At 35.1% G+C, this 27702-nt stretch overlaps 1 protein-coding gene and 2 long non-coding RNA genes across 3 annotated transcripts; 2 read left to right on the forward strand and 1 right to left on the reverse strand.

Moving 5' to 3' along the window:
- Positions 1-2326: 2326 nt before the first annotated feature.
- LOC126714975 (senescence-associated carboxylesterase 101-like) lies at positions 2327-8152 on the forward strand. The gene is made up of 4 exons (XM_050415402.1): positions 2327-2493; positions 2585-2945; positions 6407-6943; positions 7183-8152. Exons 1-4 carry the CDS (start codon positions 2477-2479, stop codon positions 7999-8001), a joined length of 1734 nt encoding a protein of 577 aa, XP_050271359.1. The 5' UTR covers positions 2327-2476; the 3' UTR covers positions 8002-8152.
- Positions 8153-17994: 9842 nt separating this feature from the next.
- Positions 17995-21062, forward strand: LOC126714978 (uncharacterized). Its single transcript, XR_007651722.1, has 2 exons — positions 17995-20365; positions 20836-21062. It is a non-coding gene; the product is annotated as an uncharacterized LOC126714978 (long non-coding RNA).
- Positions 21063-24067: 3005 nt separating this feature from the next.
- Positions 24068-27393, reverse strand: LOC126714979 (uncharacterized). The gene is made up of 2 exons (XR_007651723.1): positions 26284-27393; positions 24068-24686 (listed from the first exon to the last, which is right to left on the reverse strand). It is a non-coding gene; the product is annotated as an uncharacterized LOC126714979 (long non-coding RNA).
- Between the last annotated feature and the right edge of the window lie 309 nt (positions 27394-27702).

Consider the following 27702-nt stretch of genomic DNA (forward strand, 5'->3'; position numbering starts at 1 on the left):
GCTCATACTTCCGTACAAGGCGTGGTTCCTTTTCGTAAGAAAAGGTTTCACTTGGGGGGGTCCTTGACCTTCGTCTGTAACTCACGTCTTCCGGATTAGAAGACTCGCCTGAGTCAGAGGGAGATCGTCTTCGCTGCGCACGTCGTAACTTCCTTTTTAGGTCATCTATTTCTCGCTGCATGGCCTGGTGACTATTTCGCCTCTGAGACACGTGACTTCCTGTCTGAGTGTGACTCTGGCTCGTCCGGGTGGTATGCACACTCCCCTCACGATTCCCCCTGCCGCCTGGGTTGGTTGGGTTATTTTGCCTCTGGGACTCGGCAGGTCGTGTTCGTTGGGAGTTAGCTTGGTGAGGATCCTCCTGGTGTGGATCTAGTTCCTCCATGCTCGACTGTTGCACTAGCTGATGCCCTAGCTCTTCCCACAGACGGCGCCAATTGTGGTTACACGATTTTCCTGGCCCAACTTGTGTTGATTAGGCCCTGGCCCAAAGCGCAACCCACAATAATTATTTGTAGAGGATGGGTCAAAGAACTTGGCCTCAGTGAACTTGTTCGGTCTTATGCATGGGCAGTATGGTTTGCAAAAGGAAAATAGAAAAACACCAGAATGGATTTTTCTCAAGTCTGATTTTATTTCTTTTTCGTTCCTGATACAGTTCCCCCGTCCCCTTCTTTGAGGGACTCCACTACATTATATATTTTTCTTCTTTTCATCCCAGCCTTACACCTGTTAATCATCCAAGCATCCACTCGAGCACCTGTCCCATCAGACGCCCTCATCAGACCCTTTGTGAGTTGTAGAGGCCAAGGCGGTACTGTTCAGGAGTCTTTTCCTCATTAATGCGGCCAAGAGGGTGGTTGGGGCGCAATTAATGTGGTGGTAGCCTTCCGTGAGATATTTTGAATTTAATTCGTTTTATATGTTGGGAAGACGAGCTGAAATGGCTGGGGCAAGTTTCTCGTCTGGGCTTCGCGATGTCCGAGGAGGAGTTACTCCTCGGACAGGTTTCCTTGACGCTATTGGGGTTGAATAGCGCTTCATATGAGGCTTTTCATTGGACAGGACGCTCTTCGGACGGGCCTGAGCTTGGAATAGCCCATCATTTTTGGGCCGGGCCCCACATATTTATTTTTTAATTAGAAAAATCTTGAAACGCTGAATCAAATGAAAAAAAAAAAAAAAATAGTATTTAATATTTTCTTGTGCCACTTAAGAGTATTTCAATTCTTTTTGTAAAGAATAAGTCACCTTGCCAAAAATTTATACTTTTCCATGTTAGGTCTCTTTCGTCATGCTTTATTTCATTAAATTAGAATATGTATATGAGGGGTGGCCAAGTGTATCAGTGTATCACAGTTATAAAATGAAAATACTATAAAAAAAAAAAAAAAAAAATGCACCAAGGTCTAACCTAACTTTTTACACGAACTGATTAATTAATAAGATGTAAATTAATGATAGACAACTAACAAAGATAATAAAAATGAAGGCAATTATTATCCATCAACCATAACTAATACCATTTTAGTTAGTTGAGAATTCAATAAGTTTGGGAATGATGTTGAGTCGAGTAGCTAGAGCCATTAATTTCCTCTAGACGTCGACCTTAATTAGAAGAAATGGTCATTAGCTTCGGAGCCTCTCTACGATTGCGCCAACAAGTACCATAGAAAATTTCACATTCTCTTGCAAATTACAATTCAACTCATCTGGTCCACTCAATACAAAATCAGAGATAATGTGAAAATTTCAGTATATCATAGACTTTCTTTTGTTAATCATAATTTGATAACAAAAGTGAGGAACAAAAAATTTCGCACAAGTTAAATCCACAAGTTAGTAATAATAAGTAAAAAGATGTTAATAATAAATTTTTGAATAAAATTAAGTAAAAATTTATCATCTTAATAATTTTAAAAAAATAATAAAGTTGATACTTGATACTTGTTTCTTGTTATCCAGAAATACTGTATATATCGTGAAATTTTTGTGTGTCTATGAGTTATTTCTTTTTAAATTTTCTCTTAAGATGTGGACAGCATATAATTAATGGAATTTCTTATATATAATAGGAAAAGTCCAGGCACCATCCTTCTTGTCTCTGTCTTTAACTCTTTGTGGAGGATTCAAAAAGAATGAGTAATGGGGTGAAAAGAAAGAATGTTTCTTTAAAAATAGTGGGAATTGGATGTTTATAGTATATTCTCATATTCTGGTAACTCATGTATTCTAAGATAATATAGAAAATGACTTTGGATTAAAGAAAGTCATCAACTTCCCATAAAAAAAAAAGTCATCAACTAAACCTACACGGCTTTTGAGACTTGTCGTCTTGTGATGCACCTGAATTTCCTGGGAAATTTCTCTCCTGATGAGTAGAAAAGTAGAACCATGCGATGCTTTATGCTTACATATGTACTGCTCAGATTGCTCAACTTTCCTAAGCAAATTAATCTAGAGCCAGAGAGAGAGGATGACACAAACTCAGTTGTAAGTAAAATAAAAAACCAAATCATTTCTTTTTCTTTCCTTAATTAGTTGTTTGTGTTTGTTTCCTGTGATTAATTATTCTTGATGGCAGGTTTAGCAGTGGGTTAGAGTTGGCAAATTTCGTGGTGAGCCTTGATGTCTTGCACGATGCATGGACTGCAATTTGGAGCCTATACACAGAAATCAGTCAAAATGAACGACCATCTTCCCTCGTGAAATTCAAAGTTTTTGAGCTACCAAACTGTACCATCATAGCTTTTTTCACTTGGCCTGCTAATAGCAAAGACTATGTTCAGGGAAATGGAGGAGGAGATTTTGTTTCATCATCAACTCTTAAGAAGTCTTTTCCTTTCTTCAATTTCCTGTGCACCAAAGACAACCCAGAGTTCTCCATTAACAAACCTGCATTGGAGCTTTTCACCTCCATTTTTTATGAGCTCCCGAAATCTGTGGTACCTCTATTCTCTGAAAATTCCTTTTCTTCTTTTTTTTTTTTTTTTTTTTCATTAATTTTTATTTTTGGTTAAGCAGTCAAAGACTAGTTCAACTATAGGTCAAAACATACTGCCTGAACAATATATAATTGCCGAAATTTTTTCTATAAATTGATACATGTTTGGTCATAATATTTGGTTGATACTTGGTACTTGGTGGTACTCATTTGTCAAGGTACTACTATGTTATTATGTATTAAGGTTTTAAATTTTAACAAATATCCTTGAAATGACGTCAGATTGAATTGGTGTGAGATATCAACCGGTACTTGTCCTTTCTCCCAAAAAAAAAAAAACCGGTACTTGGCGTCAGGGATGGACCCAGGTGGGGCCCAAGGGTGCCCGGCCCCTGGGTTTAATTTTTTTTTTATTATAATTATTATATATATTTTATTTTTATAGGTTGGCTTCTCTCACTCAAATAATAACTATTAAACACAAAAATCTAACAAAAATTATAAAAACATTCATAAGAAGCTATTCAAATATTTGTACCGTTTGAAGTGTGATCAGTTTATTTTAGTTTTTGTCTATCTACTTTTTCATATACACTTTTTAACAAATTTTTTATCATTTTTTTATTTCATTTAAATATTATTTTTTCATTCTTTCTTTAATATTTATTTTTCAATCTTTTTTCATTTATCTAATTTTAATGAGAAGTGCTACGTCCTTAATATTTTACAATATTTTCACAGTAAATCATATGTGGTAAGTTATTACTTATTTTAATTTGAACACATCACTATCTACTTTTTCATATACACTTTTTAACAAATTTTTTATCATTTTTTTATTTCATTTAAATATTATTTCTTCATTCTTTCTTTAATATTTATTTTTCAATCTTCTTTCATTTATCTAATTTTAATGAGAAGTGCTACGTCCTTAATATTTTACAATATTTTCACAATAAATCATATGTGGTAAGTTATTACTTATTTTAATTTGAACACATCACTTAAATTTTTTTTTTAATCAATATTAGTTAATAACAACTCATAGTTAAGATTTATTGTAAAAATATTATAAAAATATTATAATAATATTTCTCAATTTTAATTTCTTATTCTTTATTTTATTTTCCCTTTTTTTTTTCTTCCCACGTTCCTTTTCTTTTCTTTTCTTTTTTCCTCTTTTTTTTCTTCTCCACACTTTTCCCTTATCTCTATCTTCACTTCTCTTTTTTCTTTTGTACTCTGGCACTTCGTCTGAGCTCTCTTCACCTTACTTTTTTTTTTCTTTTCTTCTCTTCGTCTACTCCACTGGAGCTCTCTTCACTTTTCTTTTTTCTTTTCTTCTCTTCGTCTATTCTAGAGCATTCAAGAAGCTCTCTCTTTCTTTCTCTCTCTCACACAAACAAATTCTCTCTCATACACACATAGATCACCGGCAGAGAAGTGGAGATCGTCGATTCTGTGCTTCACCGTTGTTTTCTGATGAGAAGCAAAGAGAGTATTTTTTCCTAAAGAGAAGCAAGAGAGAGACGGAGTGAAGAAGAAAGAGAAAGGAAGGAAAGAGAAAAAAGTTTTTTTTTTTTTAATTCAAGCAGTATTATTTTAAGGGGAAATAGCCTAGAGAGTTACTGTAACAAATCTAAAAAAAATTTAGAGATAGAGAGGTTATTGGGGGACTTTTTTTTTTGTGTATTTGCTCTTCAAATTAGGCTTTAGAGTACTTATTAGAGATGTTCTAATGGTGATTATATTTTAGTAAAAAAACCAAAATAACAATTTTACCACCATAGAACAAAAAAATTATGTGTTATTAGAGAAACTAAAACTAAATTTTTTACAACTATAATAAATTGGTATAAATATTAGTTGACTGTAACAAACTGTTAAAAATAGAATACAATATTTTATTGAAATTATTTCTATTCCTTCGATTAAAAAACTCAAATTCTCTCTCTTCTTTTATTATTTTAATGAGTTTTTTTATATTATTTTAAGTGAAGTGATAAAAAAAATATAATATTTGATATTAGGTGTATTATAAACTGAAGTGGTAAAAGAGATAAATTAGCTTCTTTAAGATGCTAAAAGCTAAAATTTTTAGCATCATCATTGTGAATGTTCTAACTTAAAAAAAAAAAAAAAAAAAAAAAAAACCTATCCAAACTAGTATTAAAAAAAAGTTATTTTGTTTTTGTTTTATTGGTAAAAGATTGCATCTTAATGTATTTAGAAATAAGAATTTTGTGTATATATATATTTTTAATATTATATGGTTGTCTATTTAGAGTTTTTTTCTTTTCTTTTTTTTTTTTCTTTTTTTTTTTTCTTTATATTCTATTCCCCGATAGCTTAAGATCCTAAATCCGTTCGAATTGTCATGGGGATGAATATTTTATTAATATAATATTTTGTTATTTTTCCAATATATCAATTATAACACAATATATTTCAGTTTTTTTTTTTTTCCTTCCAAAGAAAAAATGAAAAAATGAAAAAATTTGGGCCAGTTGCAAATTGGCCATGTTATCAATTTTGTATTATTAATCCATGAGTTTTGATAATTATTCAAATTGACCATTTCATCTTAATTTTGTTTACCATAACTAATAAAAAAAAATGGTTATATACTATGCACGAACGATGTGACCATTTTCCATCAATGTTTAACAGAAATTAAATGAAGGATCAATTAGGACAATTCTTAAACCTTAGGATCAAAATAATCCAAAATTAATAGCATAGCTGATCACTTCCAAAATGATGCCGGCCCCTTCTGCGCCATTGGTTGTAACTATTACAAACATTTGCCTCGTCATCAAGGGTGAGTAAGTTCTCTACCATAAGCTGTGAGTGATCAAAACCAACAAAATTACAGTGAAGGTCAGATCCTAGCTTGGTCACATGGTGTGCCCAAGGCTTCTGACATGGTAAATCAATTGATTTATGCGAACTGATTAACAGAGATGAATTGATTTACAATGTCAGAAACCATGGCCATATTGTAAATTTTTCAAAAATGTAAATTCTTTAATACAAGTTTCTACCCTTCCAAGCCCGTTCTCCACTTGTTATTGGAAGATTAATTTTGAAAGTTGCATTTCTTATAAGTATGAAGATGCTAATATTGATTTATGCAAACTTAATTTGGTAGTAATACTAGTTATAGATAATCTTCTATTATCGAGCTGAAGTTAAATATTTCAGAACTAAAATATTTTGAATTCATGAGGAAGTTGTATTCACTAGTTTTGACATAATTGTATGTTTACTTATGAATCACACAGGTTAATGACTAAAATTCGTAGTTACCATGGCATAATAACATTTAACAATGTGTACAATATGTTATATAAGGTTTTGTTTTGTTTTATTTTTTTATTATTATTATTTTTTAGATTGAACTTTGAGAAGGAGACATGCATGGCCAGTTATTAACATTGTAGGATTCATATCATAATGCAGATGGCCAATTCCAAACCATTGATTATCACCGGAAACTCTCTGGGAGGATCTGTTGCCTCTCTCTTCACCTTATCGCTGCTAGAAAAATTCAATTTTTTAACCACCAAACGCCCGCTTTGCATCACTTTTGGTTCTCCCCTTATGGGTGAGAAAGGCCTGCAAGAAGCCATATCAAAATACGCAGCATGGAACTCTTGCTTTTTGCATGTAGTTTCTAACCAGGATCCAATTCCCAGAGTCTTAATTTCGCAAACCGGTGTTTACAAGCCTTTTGGAACATTTCTCTTGTGTTCTAAGTTGGGTTGTTCTTGTTTTGAGGACCCTCCAACCATTTTGGAGTTGTTAATGGCAACCTATTCAGGGAATCCTGAAAATCAAGATCCTAATCTGGTTTTTGAGTCCTATGGAACATTTGTGAAGGATTTCAACCGTAAGGTAATTTTCATGGATACTACAGAGTCATTTGATTGGACTACACCACCATTACGGGCAGCCATTATTACACAACTAGCAGCAATCGGGCTAGCGTCACAACAGGTAATTCAGTTACAATTCTTTTTGGATCATATAAATTAAATTTCTTATTTGAGCTATGTCATTGTATGGTACATATATGTTACACCTAGAACAAAGTAAAGAATGAAATGCTCACTGATTAACAACTAACCAAAGGCTCTAACATTTTTACATGCAATTTGAAGTTTTTATCTTTGGCCTTCCGATATATCTTCCAAAAATCCACTTCTAGCCAATCTCAAATTTTAAAGTTATTGCAGCAGCCCCATAACATTGACATCGACACCATCATTACAAAGACAGAAAACCAGGAAAAGTTAGCATTGTTTAAGAAGCAGGTTTTTGATCCCTCCACGCAGTTGAACAAGGTAAAAGTACATATGGCCAACCTAGAATGGTACAAGAAGGTGGCTAAAGACAAAAAAATTGGATACTATGACAGCTACAAGAATGTAAGCCACACAAGTGATCTTGATGTGGTAAAGGATATGAAAACCCTCACATGTTACTGGGAAGAACTGGTTGATGAAGCAGAGAAAAGGCCCCAGACAGTAGGCGCCTCCCTTCGAACCCGTTGGCTCTTTGGGGGAACAAATTACCGAAGGATGATTGAACCACTGGACATAGCTGATTACTACAACAAGGGAAAAGAAGACTACAGAAATCAAGGAAGGCCTAAACATTACATAAAATTGGAGCAATGGTTGAATGAAACAGCAGAACCTGCAGGTGTTCCAAATGAATTGATGAAACAGAACGTGGTGTCCATTCTGACGGAGGATTCTTGCTTTTGGGCACATGTTGAGGAGGCTCTCATTTCATGCAAATTGCTGACTGGCACAGGATCAAGTGAGATGGAGAAACAATCATCAAGGGACAGCCTATTTGAGTTTGAAAACTATGTATATGGTTTGATTAAAAATTATACAGTATCACCTGAGATTTTCTTGCGGGGAAGCAGCTTCATGCAATGGTGGAGAGAGTATGAAAAAATTATGGGAACTTCTTATAGTTCAGATCTCACTAAGCTAATGAAGGATTACAAGAATTACGACAAGTATGCTACGGGCTCCCTATAGATTTTCTGAGAGATTTCAATATCTATGTCTGCACTTTCCTTCAAACTTGTCTTGCTATCAAAAGTTCTTCTCCAATAAATTAAATTGTAAATTGTAAATTGAGGACATCATCTTTTCAATTATTATTATTACTAATCATGGATTTGCACCATGGATGAGGGTATGTGATTATTTGAATAATTTATTGTATGGAAAGTTCAAGATCATATATTAGGATTAACCATATTAATAAACTATTTTACTCGTTAGAATATTTCATTTTTAGTATATTAAAATTTTAATTTTAAAATATAAAATAAAAACTCTTTTATCTTACCCTTTATAAAACCAACCAAGGGCAAGGTGCTTTTTTTTTTTTTTTTTTTCTAAACTAAAATAAATAATGTCATTGTTTTCTATGTCCAACTAATGAAAATTTTGTATTTTCTTTAATTTTTTTTTTTAACTTTCCATTTTGTTTGAAATTTTCATTTATATATATATATATATATGTATATGTGTGTGTATGTGTGTGTGTGTGAATAGAAAGCTGCAGGTTACAAGTTGAAATATTACAGTAAGTCATCATCACCTTATATAATATATTGAGAAATGGTTGTTGGGGTTTTAGGCTAAGACCTTGTACATTAAGTTCCCATTATCACCATCATAATATCATTGTGCAATTGCGGCCATAGTTTAGCGGTTCGTTGTTATCTTCAAGTTATCATATCCACAGACCATTTTATTAATATTAATTGTATTAGTTTACTGTTAATGTGGTATAAATTGCAACCACATATGTACAAATGCGTTGATTAAATATATAAAATTTCACTAATGGAAGAATGAAATTTGTGGTGTATCTTTGTATTAGAACTAGGGCTGTCCAAGCAACCCGGAGACCCGACCAAACCGACCGGACCCGACCCATCACGGCCAAATCCGACACCTCTGGCGGTCGGTGACAGTTCCTGTTCTTTGAAACCCGACTTCGGCGGGTCAAGTGGCGGGTTTCAGTCTCTCAAACTGGAGCCACCCGATTCGACCGACAAATGCTAAAAAAATGCCAAAATTTCCTAGATCCGACGACTTTCTAGTGTTCCTTAGCTCCGATCCGGCCACCCTTGGTCTTCCTTTGCTCAGATCCGGTGGTATTTACTCAGATCCACTCAAATCCGGCCAAGATCTACTCTCCTCCTTTGTCAGATTTTCTCAAATTCGGCGATATATGGTTAGATCTAACTCAGATCAGCAAAGATAGGCTCAGATTGGCAAAGATACACTCAAATATTTGGTTAAATCTGGCTATTCTTACTAAGATCGGCAAAGATAGACTCCAATCTACTCGAATCCGGCACCTTCAACTCAGATCGAGGAATAAAGAACTTCTCCTTCGCCCGCCGTCGCTCATCATCGGACTCAACCGACTCGACCGTTCACCCCTCTAAGCCCGGCCGACCCAAACCATGGTGGTCGGCGGTCGGTTGTGGGTGTGTTTTTGTTCCACCCGATCTAAGTGGGTCGAGTCCGAGTTAGGCACAAACCTGACCCGTGGACACCCCTAATTAGAACCTTAATTCTTATTCCTTGTGTATGGGTGTGTGTTTGTTTCTTTTAAAAAAAAAAATAAATAAAGGGCTCTAAGTTTCTAACAAAAAAAAAATGTCATATTTACAAAATCTTAAGCATGTAGTTAAAAATTAGTTCAGTAGTTAAACCTTCGAATATGAAATTGTGTAATTCACAAGAGATGAAAAGAGATTAGATTTTTTTAAAGAGGCATTTCAGATGTTATTTTTTATTTTCTTGAATCGTTAATTTTCCTTGAATTGTCATGAGAAAGGGGATTTTTTTTTATTTTTATTATTTTTTTTTTAAAGAATCAAAAGGGGAAAAGATATGAAAGCAAAGAATTTTGAGTTTTTAGTGAAACCCACATATACTTTTATTTCAGAAAGGACACGGCAAAATGTAGAGATATCTATTATTATATGATTTAATTGGGTTGATTTTCCAAGTTTCAATAATTAATTCTCAAATAAAATACTATCTAATGAGTACCATACATTCTATTCATAATCTTTTATAAAATTTATTTTGTTTGAGCACTCACATCTGTATGTGTATAATAGAAAAAGATGCAAGATTTACACAATCTAGCCAAAAACTAACTCACATCAGAAAGTGCAAAGGTGTGTAAATATACACATTAGCTATAGTAATAGTGCTTATTTGCCTGGTTACTGTAGCTGTGTAATTAATATTTTATTAATATTCTGGTTTTAGTTTTACTTTTCTCTTTCCTCTAGGCAAACCAAGTCTCTCTCTGTCTCTGTCTCTATTTTTTCTTGCTTCTCTTCTCTCTCATCGGTGACCAAGCTCTAGGAGAGCTTGGGTTGATTTGGATTTTCTGGTGGTGGTAAGGAGGTTGTCAAGTAAGGATGGTTATGGATTTTATGGGTTGCTACGATTTTTCTGGGTTTATGAATTTTCTAGGTTGTAGGTTTATGGGTATGAAATTTCTAGATTTATGGGTATGAAATTTTCTAGGTTTATGGGTTGCTATGATTTTCTGGATTTATGGGTTTGAATTTTCTAGGTTGTAGGTTAATGGGTATGAATTTCCTAGGTTTATAGGTATGAAATTTTCTGGGTTTATGGGTTGCTACAATTTTTTTTTGGATTTATGGGTATGAATTTTCTAGGTTGCAGGTTTATGGATATGAATTTTTTGGGTTTATTGGTATGAAATTTTCTGGGTTTGTGGGTTGCAATGATTTTTTGGGTTTAGTAGGTTGAAGGAAATAATAAAAAATTGTAAAAGAATAAGGTTATGTTTGGTAACAATTTTTATTTTCTATTTTCAAAAACTTGTTTTTGGGAATATAAAGAAAAAATAATTTTCTTGTATTTTTAAAATCAAAAACATGTTTAGTTAGTTAAAATTAAAAAAATGGTTTTGTGGGGTCCAATAATTTATGGGTCCGGCCCACACGCTTATGGGAAGCCCACCGGTCTTAAACGGAAGGAGGCCAGGGCCCAAGCTCGAAACTGGGAAACATGAAAATAGCCCGAAGACATAGCCGAGGACGGTCTCGTCCTCGGCAGGCCCAAAACCTCAGGGATAGTAATGGAATACGAGTAAGCTAGAAAGATCAGAAAATATCTTGGGGAAGTTGTCTTTAATGCCCTTCCCTGACATGACACTGCCCCTAGCAGAGCCGGGATCTTAGGCTTTATGGATCATCTACAGTAATTTTGGGATTAGACTGATGGGACAGATATCTGTCCTGGAAAGATCGACCCTACACGTGGACGAAGGACAACGAACGTAGGCTAGTATAAAAAGAATGTTATGTGATCAAAAGGAGGGCTCTCCGATGGAGCTTCTGAAAAAGACTTGATGAAAGAGAATGCCTGGAGAACATACGCCGGACACCACCTAAAAACCCGCCGACGGGTAACCGAGGACAACACCATCGCTCCTCGGACATGATCCGAGGAGCCAAATCCTCCTAGACACAAGATTGAAGGGCCTGAATATCCAGCCCAAAGCTTTATCTCATGTTGGTTCACCTAAAGTCCGGCCCGAAATGTCCCCCTGTGATCCAACGCTGGCTTTTTAATCCCACTCTCTACAAATATTATTGTGAGGGGCTTTCCGTGTGCGAGCCCAACATCGTTGTTGGGCCGTTAAAGATTTTGTGACCCCACAATTGGCGCTGTCTGTGGGAAAGGCTTGCGCGTTGGCGTAGGAGGTGTTGGAGTCAACTCTCTAGCCAGCTGAGGTTTGTGGGATTCCCTCCATCTCCGGCGACATGCCGTCGTTGCTCCGACCCGAATTTTTGCTAGGGGCTACGCCCTGCAGTGTCAACAGCGCGGACAGCTCTAGGGGCTTCCGGCTTCAGGCCAAATCCCCCCCCCCCACCATGGTCTAGGGGCTGATCTCCAACAAGTAATGGACAGAACCAAGGCCTTGCATGGTCCTCGGACCCAAGCCTATGGGGAAACCAAGTACAAAAAAGAAATCTTACAAGTAATGGACAGAACCAAGGCCTTGCATGGTCCTCGGACCCAAGCCTATGGGGAAACCAAGTACAAAAAAGAAATCTTACAAGTAATGGACAGAACCAAGGCCTTGCATGGTCCTCGGACCCAAGCCTATGGGGAAACCAAGTACAAAAAAGAAATCTTACAAGTAATGGACAGAACCAAGGCCTTGTATGGTCCTCGGACCCAAGCCTATGGGGAAACCAAGTACAAAAAAAAGAAGCATACAAGTTTTGGACAGAACCAAGGCCTTGCATGGTCCTCGGACCCAAGCCTCTGGGGAAACCAACTACTTAAAAAGAAGCATACAAGTTTTGGACAGAACCAAGGTCTTGCATGGTCCTCGGATCCAAGCCTCTGGGGAAACCAACTACTTAAAAAGAAGCATACAAGTTTTGGACAGAACCAAGGCATTGCATGGTCCTCGAACTCAAGCTAAAAGGGAAAACCAAGTACTGATGCAGACGTTGGTCTTGGACAGAACCTAAGGCTTGCATGATCCTCGGACCCAGGCTAAAAGGGAAAACCAAGTACTAATATAGACGTTGGTCTTGGACAGAACCTAAGGCTTGCATGGTCCTCGGACTCAAGCTAAAAGGGAAAACCAAGTACTGATGCAGACGTTGGTCTTGGACAGAACCTAAGGCTTGCATGATCCTCGGACCCAGGCTAAAAGGGAAAACCAAGTACTAATACAGACGTTGGTCTTGGACAGAACCTAAGGCTTGCATGGTCCTCGGACTCAAGCTAAAAGGGAAAACCAAGTACTGATGCAGACGTTGGTCTTGGACAGAACCTAAGGCTTGCATGATCCTCGGACCCAGGCTAAAAGGGAAAACCAAGTACTAATGCGGACATTGGTCTCGGACAGAACCTAAGGCTTGCATGGTCCTCGGACCCAAGCTAAAAGGGAAAACCTAGTACCGATAAAGACCCAAGTCTCGGATTCAAGCTTAAAGGGAAAAAGTCAAGTACATAAGATAAAACGCATAAGTCTTGAACAAAACCCAGGTTTTGCAAAGTCCTCGGACTTAGGCTGCTTGGGAAATCAACTGCCCGAATGAAGAAATTTCTCGGCTTAAATACTGGAGAGGGTTAAGTCTCGCGTATCATGAAAATGGCAGAACAACCTAATGATCGTCAACCTAAAGAGGCCATTCATCCGATGGGTAACACGTCCTCGGATAGCTACTTCTTACATCTTATTGAAGCATTTAGTACCCATCGCGGCTAATTTTAAGATAAGTCTCATTCCTCACTGGTCGGATTGCTATGTTGAATAATAATTTTGTTAAAGTCATCGTGGCATCTTTTTATCAACGATTACTTTGGCCTTATTTATTATCGATTGAAATGCTATACTATTATGCTGAGCAGCGCTTTCACATTTGTTAGAATATATAAACAAGACATACGAAATAGAGTAACAATAACTTTTATTAATATGAAAAATTGTTACAACGTACAAGGAAGGGCTTAAACGAGCCAATACAAAAAATGAACTGCTAAAACAGTAACAACATCCGTAACACAAGTAAACCATCAGGTGTCTTCTGAATTCGCCTTCAAAGTCTTTCTGACATCTATGCCTCAGTACTGCTCATATCAGGAGAAGATCCTTATACAAAAATAATGAAGGAGAAGGAAGAAGAATTAGAAGACATGGAAGCACTTCAGCAAGCTCTTGTCACTGAAGAATGCAAGGGAAAAAGAAGATGGAAGACATGAGCGGGAAGGAGGAGAAGAAGAGGGAAGCAATGAAAAGAAAGTAAAAGGAGCAAAAGAGGGAAAAGGGGAGCCATATTAGGTATGCTCATGAGAGAGCGGATGGAGATGACAAGGGAGGTTTTCGACTCGGTCACACCAGAAATGGGGTGTGACGAGTCCCTGCTTCGGATTTTGGCTAAAAGAATGGAGAGGCAAATCTTAAGCCTCCGCCATCCTTGCCCTGACCGAGCCATCTCAAGTTTTGTCAGGACATGGCATTTCTGGGAAAGGAAGGACTTGTTCATGATGGATTACTATGAGAGAAGTATTATTGAGTAGGGAGGAACCGGATGGAGGAAGTGAATTCTGAGAAGAACGTGAGGGATTTAGATATGAGAGAGTCACCCTCTGTCTTCTCTCTTTATATAGGGAACGAAGAAGAGGGTATGTGACACATTCAGATCCCCAGGGAAATCCAGAGTATAACGCGCCGTTTCGTTCTCCCACACCATCAGTAACCGTTGCATCTGGGAGGCCTCGTAAATGGGAAGACATTAAAGACACGCTGCAGATAACCACGCAGCATAACGGCAACGTGCGCAAATCCAGGAAAAACGGCTCGTAGACCGGTGCGTTCCTTGTGGAGGGGAAGAGTCGCCAGTGTTGATCAAGATCCGAAGAAAGTGAACGGCAATAAGGGCTTGACATCATCAAAATCCACCTGTCCTACCATGATGTTGGACAGCAGGATTTTGAGGGGCTAATGTGGGGTCCAATAATTTATGGGTCCGGCCCACACGCTTATGGGAAGCCCACCGGTCTTAAACGGAAGGAGGCCAGGGCCCAAGCTCGAAACTGGGAAACATGAAAATAGCCCGAAGACATAGCCGAGGACGGTCTCGTCCTCGGCAGGCCCAAAACCTCAGGGATAGTAATGGAATACGAGTAAGCTAGAAAGATCAGAAAATATCTTGGGGAAGTTGTCTTTAATGCCCTTCCCTGACATGACACTGCCCCTAGCAGAGCCGGGATCTTAGGCTTTATGGATCATCTACAGTAATTTTGGGATTAGACTGATGGGACAGATATCTGTCCTGGAAAGATCGACCCTACACGTGGACGAAGGACAACGAACGTAGGCTAGTATAAAAAGAATGTTATGTGATCAAAAGGAGGGCTCTCCGATGGAGCTTCTGAAAAAGACTTGATGAAAGAGAATGCCTGGAGAACATACGCCGGACACCACCTAAAAACCCGCCGACGGGTAACCGAGGACAACACCATCGCTCCTCGGACATGATCCGAGGAGCCAAATCCTCCTAGACACAAGATTGAAGGGCCTGAATATCCAGCCCAAAGCTTTATCTCATGTTGGTTCACCTAAAGTTCGGCCCGAAATGTCCCCCTGTGATCCAACGCTGGCCTTTTAATCCCACTCTCTACAAATATTATTGTGAGGGGCTTTCCGTGTGCGAGCCCAACATCGTTGTTGGGCCGTTAAAGATTTTGTGACCCCACAGGTTTTTTGAAGAAAAAAATAGAAAATATTAAAATATATTGTTACTAGGATTTGAACTCTAATGCTAACTCATTAAATGAGACAAATTCATCAAATTAAATGCGTATTTTCATTGACTTTTGAAAAATAGAAACTGAAAACAGTCTTTTGTATGTTTTCAGTTTTCTTCACAGATTGAGTTTTGAGAACAATTTTTTTTTTTTTTTTTGGTTGCCAAACAAGTTTTTTAGTCTCAAAAATAGAAAATTGTTTTTAAAAACAAAAAATAAGGAGAAAAAACAGTTATCAAACATACCGTAAATGTTTTATTGAATAAATTTATAAAATAGATAATTTGATGTTAGTGTTTTGTAAAATAATTGTATATATATAAAAAAAAGTACTTTTTTATAAAATGGAGAAATTTTTTTACACCTACTAGTACAACTGCTCTAACTAGTGTGCTTCCACAAGTCTTGGTCATGTTCTCTCCCTCCAAAAAACAGAAAAACGTTTTGGTTAAGTTGTTACGACTTACGAGTCCCTGCTTTCTACACGCACACCCAAAAAAAAAGTCACTAATTTTTTTTTTCCATTATATATTATATTATATTTTTAATGAGAGAAAAAATAAAATTCACTGCAGTTTCAAGACTTGCTAGTTACATTTTTTACGAGTATTGTTATCCATTCGTATATAATAGTAAAATGTGTAAAATTTACATAATTTAATTTAAAAATGATTAGTTACATTTTATATATAATTGTGTAAATTTTAAGTTTGCTATATAAGTAACTGTGTAAATTTACATTGATACTATTCATTTTACATTTAGTTATTTATTTTTTTTCTTCATGTATTTCAAGAATAAATGAAGAGAGTGGATAGTAGTTATTATATATGAAGAAATATAAACAATTAAAAAAATCATAAAAATTTGATATTTTTTTAATAAAATGTAGTGTAAAATAAAAAAATCTGATGTGATATATTTTCAGAAGTAAATATTTAAAATAGAAAAAAGTAAGTTTTTTTATACTAAAACAGACATTAATTTTTACACAAATTGAAGCGAATGCTCTAATATTGGCTAGACAACTAACTCTTGTATTGGCCAAGTCAGATATAGGAAGATGTGAAAAAGAGGACAATGTTTATCTCCAAACTAATTTTGAGAGAAATTTTTCAAACTTCCCTTATATCTTTTCATTGAAAATGAATTTTGAATATCTAACCGTTAAAATACACGTTCTTAGTATATCCTCCATACTTGTAAAATTTCAAGAAAATCATATATCATCAATCAAATGTTTAAATTTTTACAAATAAAAAATAAATTTATTGATCGAATATTAAATAGGATCCGATTTGAACGAAATTTTACATGTGTGTGAAGAATATAAAAAACATGCAATTTAACAGTGAGATTTTGAAACTTCAAATTCAATTAAAAAACAGAAGAGAAGTTTGAAATATTTCTGTCCAAATTACATTTTCCTGAAAAGAGACAATTTTTTTTTTTTTTCCATTTAAAGTTTTGGTAAAAGAAAAAGGGGAATGAATAGTGAGAGGAAAAAAAAATTGTCAAATTCTTAATATATTATTATCTAATTTTTTATTTGATAAATTGTAGGAGTAAAAATGTCAAATTTACTTCTACATATAATCTTCTCTATAATTTTTTCCTTCTGAAGTTTCATTAATGGTAAAACGAAAGATGAAGGGCTCTAAAAAAAGAAAAAGAAAAAAAAAAAAAAGGTTCATCCTTTCTTCTTTTCTACTACTATTAAAATTTGAAAAATTATAACCTATCTTCTATGTTTCCTCCATCCTGGGCCTAGTCTATGCACTTTATTCTGTACGAAATGCATTGAATAACATTTCTCATCAAAATATTGTAAAAGAGCATTGATTGGAAAAGGAAAATTTTACGAACCTAGTGAGGTAATGATTACAAGATTTATGATTAATAGAGTCAAAGATGCTTAACAAACCCCAACTACGATAACAATAAAAGATTCTTTGAGACAAGTAAATCAAGTTAATTGACAAAAACTGACCTTTCTAATTATTTATAGGTCATGCTAATAAGTGTCCTTAAGGCACTCGTTAATAATCTATTTTAGAAAAATGTTGATATCACTTTTAAGGGAAGTGAAAAAAATTTTCAAAATATTAATTAATTTATTTTTTCATTTTTTATAAAAACTTTTTTTAAATGGATTATTTAGGACACTCGTTAACTTTTTCCTTATTTATATGGATCATTTTCCTGTATTCTTCACCAAAAATAAATAAAAGTTACAATAATCACTTAAAATCTGAACTGATTCTTAAAAAACAAACTTAACTCTGAACCATTAATTTAGGGTCCGTTTGGATTGAGCTTATTTTTGCTGAAACTGAAAACTGAAACTGAAAACACTGTAGCAAAATAATTTTTAAATGTGTGAATAGTACCGTGGGACCCATTTTTAATGAAAAAGTTGATAAAAAGTGGAGTTTGTGGGACCCATGAACAGTATATAAGTCACTGTTCATGGCTGAAAAGTCAACAATATGCGGCTGGAGAAAAAAAAAAAAAAAAAAAAAAAAAAAAAAGGAAAACGCAAACGCAGTGAGACGTGCTATCCAAACGGGCACTTAGTATTGTTTTAATTTTAACTATTCATATAATTTTAAAGGGTACTAGATACCGGTTAAACAGGTTATATATATAAACAAAAAAGAAAAATTATCTTCAGGAGTACTGGTCTGCTACAGATTCATTCTTTCAAGCTACATCAGAACCGGTTCAGCACACACCTGCTGCACAACAACAGCCTCTGCTTTCGGCCTTCAGTGGGTTTATTAAAAATCAATGTAGATGGGGCTCTTTTTTCATCAAAGAAGCTAGCTGGGATTGGTGTTGTGATTAGAGATGTGGAAGGCAGACTAAAGGCCGCTTTATGCAGAAAAATTACAGCTCCATTGGGATCACTTGAAGTTGAAGCTAAGGCCTATGAGGCTCTAAGCGACTTACACTACCACCCTCTTCTGTTGGTGCTATTATGGAAGGCATTCATGAGTTAGGTGTTGAAATTGGTGTTATTCATTTCTCTCATGTACGCAGGACTGGCAATAAACCAGCCCATATTCTAGCAAGACAAGCTCAAAACCTTGTCAATGATGTAATTTGGATTGAAGAGATTCCTTGCTGTATTCAGCAAGTTCTTATCCAGGATGTATTTGTACTGTAATGTTGTTATAATAATAGTTTTGGTGTGTTTTCTATCAAAAAAAAAAAAAGAAAAACAAAGGGAAAGTAACAAATCAATGCTACGTCGACGCTTTTCTCTACCTCTGTCTCACGTTTGCCTCTCTAGATTCCTCTCCTCCAATCCAACCACAAGAATCGTCTGGCGTCTGCTAATCAAAACCATACCCACAAGAGAAGAACCAGACAGTGGCGCACCCACAACCTCACATCGGCGGCGCTTCTTCTCTTCCAGTCCAACTCGGCGGCGCCGCTCTCTAGCTTCTTCTTTTCCAATCCAACCTCAAATTGTTTTGTTTGAGTTTCGGTTCTTATATATTTGACAAATTAATCTTTACACTTTTGAGTATGGGATGTGAGACGTGAAACTTGAGTGAGACCTATTGGCTCAGCTGATTTAGGAACACATTATTATAATTTTCTTTAATAGTGAAATGTCGATGGGACATTTACTAGATATAAGATGATTTTTTTTTTTTCATCTGTTAGCCATTTTTGTTAAACTTCATTATTAGTTATTGTTATCACATTGTTAGTTTTTGGAATAGAGTTACTGGATTGGAATTTGTATTAAGTGATGTTTTTGTTAAACTTCATTATTATTTATTGTTTTCTCATTATTTTTGCTGAATTGATTTCAGTGTATTTTTTGTGATACTTAACCAGATTATGGCTGAGACTTTGTTTTTGCCTTCTCTTTATCACATTGTGCAGCGTCCTGTGGAGCACCCAGAGAAATTCTAGAAATTCGGAATGTCACCTAGAAAAGGGATCCTTTTCTAGAATGGTTCATATTCCATTGTGCCTAAAACTCATTTATATCTAAATTGCTAAACTATTATAATTTCACAATGGCACCTGATTGTTGATTTCTGCATTCTTCCTTGGACTTTCCTGTAGAGAAGTTATTTTAAACAAAAAGATCAGGTTGATCATGCTGAGTTGGATCACTTTGGTTGCACCTGAAAAAATGATGCTTCTCTTATTTTGTGTTCATCTTATACCCTTTTTTTTCTTCCCCTGAAATTTGTTGATTGCTCTTTTAGCTCAGTTCAAAAGGCTTATATTCTATTTTCATTCTTCCTTTTTCCTGTTTATATTCCGTGCAAATTTGGTAAAATAGTTAAGGCTCCTCCCTTACCTGATGGTTCTTGATATTTGTCTTTGTGGCAAACCTGTGAGGCTTCATATATTCCATTTCTTTTTCTTGCAGCTGGATTAAAACTTTGGCTCTGAGTTGTTGATATTTTACATTGTGTGGGTTACATAATTAAATCCTGTTTATTGATGGTCTCTCATTTTTCATGTAATATCTTAATTGTTGTTGCAGAGAGGAAGCAGTGTACACATTTAATTTAACGATTGTTCTTGGAGGACTGCTCTTCCACTCAAATACTGTAACTTTTATGCTAGGGGAGTTGGCTAATGGAAGTCCCAAGGCTGGGGATTATGAGGGAAACAGGCTACTTATAAATTATCATGAAAATTTGAAGAAGTTCAAAATTATTTATGGTTATTAGGAATGGAAAACACAAAAGTTCAAAATTTTTCATTTTAATTTACATAGGAATGGAAAACACAAAATTTCACTTACATACTCATCTGAATGTTGCTGAATATAGTCAGTCATTTGAGACCATAATTTTTGGGAAGGTTGGTCAGATGTGGGAAGGATGTCTCTCAGTAATCACATTTTCAGATTTGGGCAAAATGCATTTCAGGGATTCATATGAGAAACTGCATCTCATATTATTTTTGGTCAGTGCTCTCCACTTCCTGGCCTGGTTGCTTTGCAGAGATGTCCATTCTCATTTCTTGACTGAGGAGCAAGTGCTCTCCACTTCCTGGTCCGGTTGCTTTGTATAGTTAGGTTTTATATTTATCAAATCTTCAGTGACACGTCTGTTGAACTTAATGTATGCCTTTTTGGGTCACAATGGGGCAGGGCTTTCGTGTCCTCCATTACTGCATTTGCCATTTGGTTTTCAGTTCTCAAACATTGTTATTTATGGATGAAAACTTAAGTGATGAATTAAAAAAAGAAAAGAAATCTTTGGGTCTAATTGGCTATGAATGTTCAAATTTATGCATGGTTATTTTTACTACTACTACTACTACTTCTTCTAGGTAACTCTGATGTGACAAGGTAGTGTACGTTATGACTTTGAGATGTAACGTACTGTGTTCCTATAAGGTGGATCATGTTTAAGGAATTACTGAGAATTTGCATGTGTTATTAATCATGGCTGTTCTATTCCACCAGTCTTATGTTTTCTTTTTCAGGTGGTCAATAGTTGTCCGATTCACTAATCTTCGAACTTTTTTTCTTTCCTCTTTCAGGCTAGCCAGGAGTATAATAATTGAAGATGGCATTGAACCCAGGCTTACATGGAATGCTGATAGACCCCATTTTGTGTCTGTATATCTGGTGAATAGGGTCAGATAAAATATTAGTTTTTTGCCTTACTCTTGGAGTTAGAACCTATTTGTAACCTGCAAAATGGCTTATTTGGCATCAAACTTTCTCGGTGTACAATTTTATCTAAATAACAGCGCTTAATTACTCATATTACATGAAGTATTGTTAATGCATTCATGCCAAAATTTATTGGAATTACTAATTGCATTTGTCGCAGTTGAAAACTCAAGTTGAATAGGTCATACAACTTAACTAATGCCAACCCCTCTAGGATGTTATTGCAATATTTTTGTATGAACCCTTTGACATCCAATTTGCAAGCCGCTGATTTTGGCTTTTGACAGGGAATCAATTATACTTTGTTTTGCAAGCAGCTTCTTAATCTAGTTCATCACTTTGTCAGAATAAGCCAACAACAAGATTTGTTAAATAGCGATTGAATGCTTAAACTGAGCCAAGTTTTATGATTGCTTACAACGTAATCTGATATTGTCTTATGACTCTAGGTGCACCCCATAACTCTGGGCTAAGCATGGTTAGATTTTATCTGGCTTTTGAATCCAAATTTCCACAAGATGTCCCATAACTAAGGGCAATGCAAAATTTCCTGGTTGAACGCTCTTAGCATCCTCATCAATCAAACTACACAAATACACAACTGCCCCAGATCTCATAGGGGTTCCTCTCCCCCCAGATATATGGTTATACATAATTGTTAGAAAGTATATTATTTTTGAACAATTTTATCTGGAATAATTAGTTTATTATATCCAGCCTCCTCCAACACAAATTCCATGCAAATAAACCACCACAACAAAGCTTGCACGTCCAAAGCTTCACATATAATAATTTTTTCAGCTGTTTTTTTCTAGTTCACAGCTTGCACATCCAATGACAAGAATATCATTAGCTATTTTCATTAGAATGCATAATTTATTTGCTTCTCAATTTTACACTCTATTTTCCCTTCGTATCTGGGATATCAAGTTCTTCAAGAACATGCTTTGAGGCCTAAATTTGTTTTAGGTTTCATTTTCAAATTCTTCAAGAAAACACACTGAGGCCTAAATTGTTTAAGGTTTCAATTTTTTTTCTTCTTTAGAGTTCACAGTTACATCATTGTATGGTCTAAATATATAGCTTCTTTGGAATCATTTAGAGAAGCTAATGTTTCCTAACAAATAATGTTTGCTTTGGGTCACCATTTTTTTCATTGAGAAAATTTAACACCATAAAGACACCAAAAAAACTGAGATGTGTTTGATTAAAATACCCATGAGATGTCAAAAATCACTAAGTTGTTTTGAAAACCTCTAACATGACCAAAATATCTTTACAATCACTAAAAAAAAATCCAAGATATCACTCTAACATGGCCAAATTGAGTGGTAAAGACACCAAAAAAATTGAGATGTGTTTGATTAAAATACCCATGAGATGTCAAAAATCACAAAGTTGTCTTGAAAACCTCTAACATGACCAAAATATCTTTACAATCACTAAAAAAAAATCCAAGATATCACTCTAACATGGCCAAATTGAGTGGTTTTGACGCTATTATGGTAATCTTCAAAATATTTAGTATCTTAATCATTTTAGGAATTTTTAGCGCTACTTTGTTCATTTTTAGTGTTTTTTTTAATTATTAATTTTGAAAGTTTAAAAATGTATTTTAGTCATTTTACATGTTAATGAAGGTATTTTGGTAATATTTGAGGCATTGGGGTATTTTGGTATAATTCATTGTTAACATTTTAATTATTATCAAGATTGTTATGTATCGACAAAAGTACAGTCATATGTGATGTTGGTATTGCCTAATGTGACTAAAAAATAATAGGACTATTTTTTTTTTTTGAGAAGAAAATAATAGTACTATTGAATATAACAAAAGTATGATCATATGTGATTTGGTACTGCCCAATGTGACATTAGAACCATCAAATGTGAGAAAAGAATAATGGTACCACCAAATGTAACAAAAGTACAATAAGATGTGATGCTGGAACTGCCCAATGTGAAGATTAAACTGTCAAATGTGAGAAAAAAAAAATTAGAGTATCACCAAATGTGACAAAAGTACAGTCATTTTTTTTAGGTTCTAAGCATATCTAAGTAATTTTTTAGGTTACGGCCTCATTTCAGTCATTTTTAGGTTTCAAGGTCATTAAGTTATTTTTTAGGTTCTAAGGGTCTTCTGGTAGTTTTAAAGGGTTTCGAAAGTATTTTGGTCATTTTCAAGTGTTATGGGGTATTTTTGGTCATTATTTTAGGTTTTTTGGTTATTTTGATTATTTTTTATGTTTTAGGGTAATTTTAGAATTTTTTTTAGGTTTTAGGGTCATTCGGTCATTTTTTAGGTTCTAAAGGCATTTTGATCATTATTTAGGTTCTAAGGGTATTCCAGTAATTGTTGAAGGTTTCAGAGGTATTTTGGTCATTTTAAGTTTAATGAGGTATTTTGGTCATTTTATAAGTTTCAATGGTATTTCAAATTTTTTTAAGGTTTCAGGGTTATTTTGGTGATTTTTAAGGTTTTATGGGTATTTCGTTAATTTTTTAGAGTTAAGCTACATTACGGTCGTTTTTTAAGTTCTAAGGGCATTATTGTCACTTTCTAAGTTACAAGGTCATTTTAGTCATTTTTTAGATTTCATTTTCATTTAGGTTTTTATTTTTTATTTATTTTTAGTATCTAAGAGTATTTCGATTATTTTTTAGATTTAAAGAGTATTTCAGTCATTTTGTAGATTTTAGGGTCATTTCGGTCATTTTTTAGGTTTTAAGGATATCCCAATTATTTTTGAGAGTTTCGAGGTTATTTTGGTAATTTTTAATTGTTAGAATCCATAATTATTAGGTAATTCGATGGGGTTGGGCTGGGTTGGCTACACTCATATATAATGTTGGTATAGCTTAATGTGACAATGGAATTGTCAAATGTGAGTAAAAAAAAAAAAAAAAGAACCATTGAATGTGACAAAAATACGGTTTTAGGGCCACAAGCTAACCCACGGCCCAAGAATAAGCCAGATAGTGGCCCCACGAGCCCATTACAATTGATTTGTTAGAGAATGGATAGGATATTGACTAAATGAGTTAAAGTTAATCACAATGAGTAAAGACGCTAATGAAATGACTAGGATCACAAAATTATGAAGAAAAAATGATCCTCGATCAAGCCCGAGGAGTGTCTGTTTTATATATGTGTATTACTTTCTCTTTTTAACAAGTACTTCTATTCTTGGTTACCAAGCTTTTCTCTCTCTCTTTTCCTCGATCCCCTACATAAGGATCTTCATTTTCCTTTTATATTTACACATAGATTATCCTAGTCCCACATCTAGAGAACTGAGATTGTATTTCCAAGTCTTCTGTCTCATTTGGAATGTACTAGTAAGCTCCTGCCTTGCAATCTGAGCTGTGCCATCACTATTCATGGTCATTTCCTCATTAATGCGGCCAGATGAGTATTTGTCTTACATTTAATGCGGAGTGGATAGCTTCTACACCCTTCTCCTTTCATCCTCCTCATAACCTATGCCAAGTCTACTTTCTTCCTTTAGTGATATTCTAACTTTATGCATTTATCATGGTTACTACTCGTCCCCAAGGTCAGCTGGTGCTCTTCCTGTGGTTATCCAGTGCTCGTCCTCGAGGTCTAAGGTGTATCCTTGGAAATCATCTTGGCAGTTCATTTAAATGGGATAAAAGATCCTCGCCCACATAACGGTCATATGTGATATTAGTAATGCCCAATGTGATGATGGAACTGTCAAATATGAGAAAAACAAATTAGGGTACTATCAAATGTAACAAAAGTACGGTCAAAAGTGATGTTGGTACCGCACAATGTGAGGATAGAACCGTGATGAAAAAAAATAAAGGAAACATCGAATGTGACAAGAGAATTGTTACATGTGATGTTGGAACTGCACAATGTAAGGATGAAACTGCCAAATGTGAGGAAAAAAAAAAAAAAGAGAACCATCGTATGTAACAAAAAGACTGTCACATGTAATATTGGAACTGCACAATGTGAGAATGGATTAGTCAAATGTGAGAAAAAAGTAAGGAAACCACCGAATGTGACAAAAGAATTGTCATATATAATGTTGGAATTGCACAATATGAGGATGAAACAGTTAAATGTGAGAAAAAAGTAAGGGAACCACCAAATGTGACAAAAGAACTATCACATGTAATGTTGGAACTACACAATATGAGGATAGAACCATCAAATGTGAGAAAAAAATAAAAATAAGGGAATCACCAAATGTGACAAAAGAATTGTCACATGTGAAGTTGGAATTGCACAATATGAGAATGGAACCGTCAAATGTAAGGAAAAAAGAAAGGAAACTACCAAATGTGACAAAAGAATTGTCACATATGATGTTAGAATTGCATAATATAAGGATGAAACTATCAAATATGAGAAAAAAGTAACTTAATATAGCAAGTTACTTACTAGTAAGTATCGTACCTCATTTTTTTAAGGGGATTATCGTACCTCATTTTTTATTATTATTATTATTAGAAAGTTTATTTCATTAAACTAGATTTTGTATACGAGTGGTGGTCATGTATATCACAGTTACCAAAAAAGTACCACCAAAAAAAAAAAAAAAGTGCACCAAGGTCCAAGTTCCAACATAACTTTTCAGCAAAAGAAAAGAAAAAAAAAAGAAAAAAAAAAAAGAAAGGAAAAGTCCAACATAACCTTTTTTACAAAGAGTAATAAGATGTAAATGATAGGCAAAGATAATAAAAATGAAGTTACATTAATTACTTATTATCCATCAATCATAGCTAAATACTACCATTTTAATACATGCTTCAGTTCATTTCAACATGTTTAACTAACATATTTACTTGATCTATTTTGTATATGAATTAGGGCCTTATACCTGCAATTGAGATGCTGTTCCCAACTTGTGAGCATAGGTATTGTGTGAAGCATATCTATAATAATTTTAAAGTGAATCGTAAGGGCTTGGAGTTGAAGGATGCACTGTGGAGATGTGCTGGAGCCACAACAATCAGGGAGTTTGAGAGAAGAATGCAGGAAATGAAGGATTTGGATGTCAAGGCATGGGAGTATCTTACTGACATCAACCTTACACAATGATCTAAGTCTCACTTTAGTAGTAGAGTTTTGTGTGACTGTTTAGCTAATAACTTGAGTGAGTCTTTTAATGCCATGATCTTAGAAGCTAGGGATAAGCCAATTTTAGCAATGTTAGAGTGGATCAGAGTTAGGCTCATGACCAAACAACACAAAAAGATGAAATGTATAGCAAAATACACTGGAAATGTGTGTCCTAATATTCAAGACAAATTAGAGAAGTTAAAACATGAATCTATACCTTTTAATGCTACTTTGGCAGGCAACTTCAAGTATGAGGTTGATAATGGTTGTGAGAGACATGTGGTTGACTTGGCTAAGAAAGCATGCAGCTGTAGGATTTGGGATTTGACAAGACTTCCTTGCCAACATGGGATCTCTACTATTGTTAAGAACCTGGAGAAAGTGTAGGACTATATGCATCCTTGTTACTTGAAAGAGACATTTGCTAAAACTTACAAAGAGATAATACAGCCAATGTTTGGCCAGTCTGAGTGGGTTGAGACTAACCAACCTGATCATGTTGCTCCTCATGTGTATAAATCACCTGGCAAACCACTAAAGCAAAGAAAAAGAGATCCTGAAGAGCCAAGGAACCCTTATAGAGTTTCTAGGATGAACAAGACAATCAAGTGTAGGAAGTGCAAGAAAGAAGAACATAATGCAAGAGGGTGCAAGGTAGGCATCATTGGTGAAACTCCATCACAAAGAAGAGATGGACTTGCTAAATCAAAAGCTGTAAGTATTTCCATGCTTTGAACTATATTCATTTCCTCAAGTATTTCATGTGTATGTAACTTGTACTACCCTCTTTGTAGGCACAAGGTAGTAAATTTACAAAAACAAAGCAAATTGCAACACCTCAAACTGCATCTCAGCCACCAAGTACTAGATCTCAGCCTACATACAGAGCTTTTGGTCAAACTGCATCTCAACCTGCACCAAACAATAGATCTGAGGCAGCAACTCAACCTCCAACTAGATCTAGGGCCAACTGGTTCTCTTCTTCCTCACAACCAAGTTTCCATACCCCTAGAGAGACATGGGATTCTTTACCATCTCAGGCACCTCTGCTTTCTTCTATTTTATTTATTTTTTTCCTCTTACTTGCTATTGTTGGAACATCTTGCTAACTATTGGATTTTGGTTATGCAACCAAGTGCATCTGTGGGCACTAGTGGTGTACCAAGTCAAGGAAGTGGTAGTGGTGCTGCTAGGGGGTTTAAAGGCAGAAAGTTTCAACCAGTTGGTAGAAAGGGCAAGAAGGTAGCTGGCAAGGGCACTAAAAGCAGTAAATGAAGATGGAAGATGTTGAAGTTTCAACCACTTTTTTTGTTATAGTTCCCATGTTCAATGTATTTGCTTAAGCATGGTCAAGTGTCAAAAACAATATTGGCAATTTTGGTTGGAAGATGTGTATGTCTGATGTGTGGTGTACTAGTAGTTGGGTTTTGGTTGGAAGATGTGTAAAGTCACAGGATGTGCCAAAAACAATATTGGTAATTTTGTATGCATGTGACATAAAGTCACAAAGATTGTCTTCACTTTTATCAATGTTAATGTGCATTAACATAGGATAAAGTATTTTGTTGTGTTGTGCTTGTCTTTGGTTTTGGTGGATTTACACGGGACTATGTGTTTTGCTTGTCTTGTGCTTTTG

Source organism: Quercus robur, chromosome 2 (assembly GCF_932294415.1).
Source record: "Quercus robur chromosome 2, dhQueRobu3.1, whole genome shotgun sequence".
Classification (NCBI taxonomy): Eukaryota; Viridiplantae; Streptophyta; class Magnoliopsida; order Fagales; family Fagaceae; genus Quercus; species Quercus robur.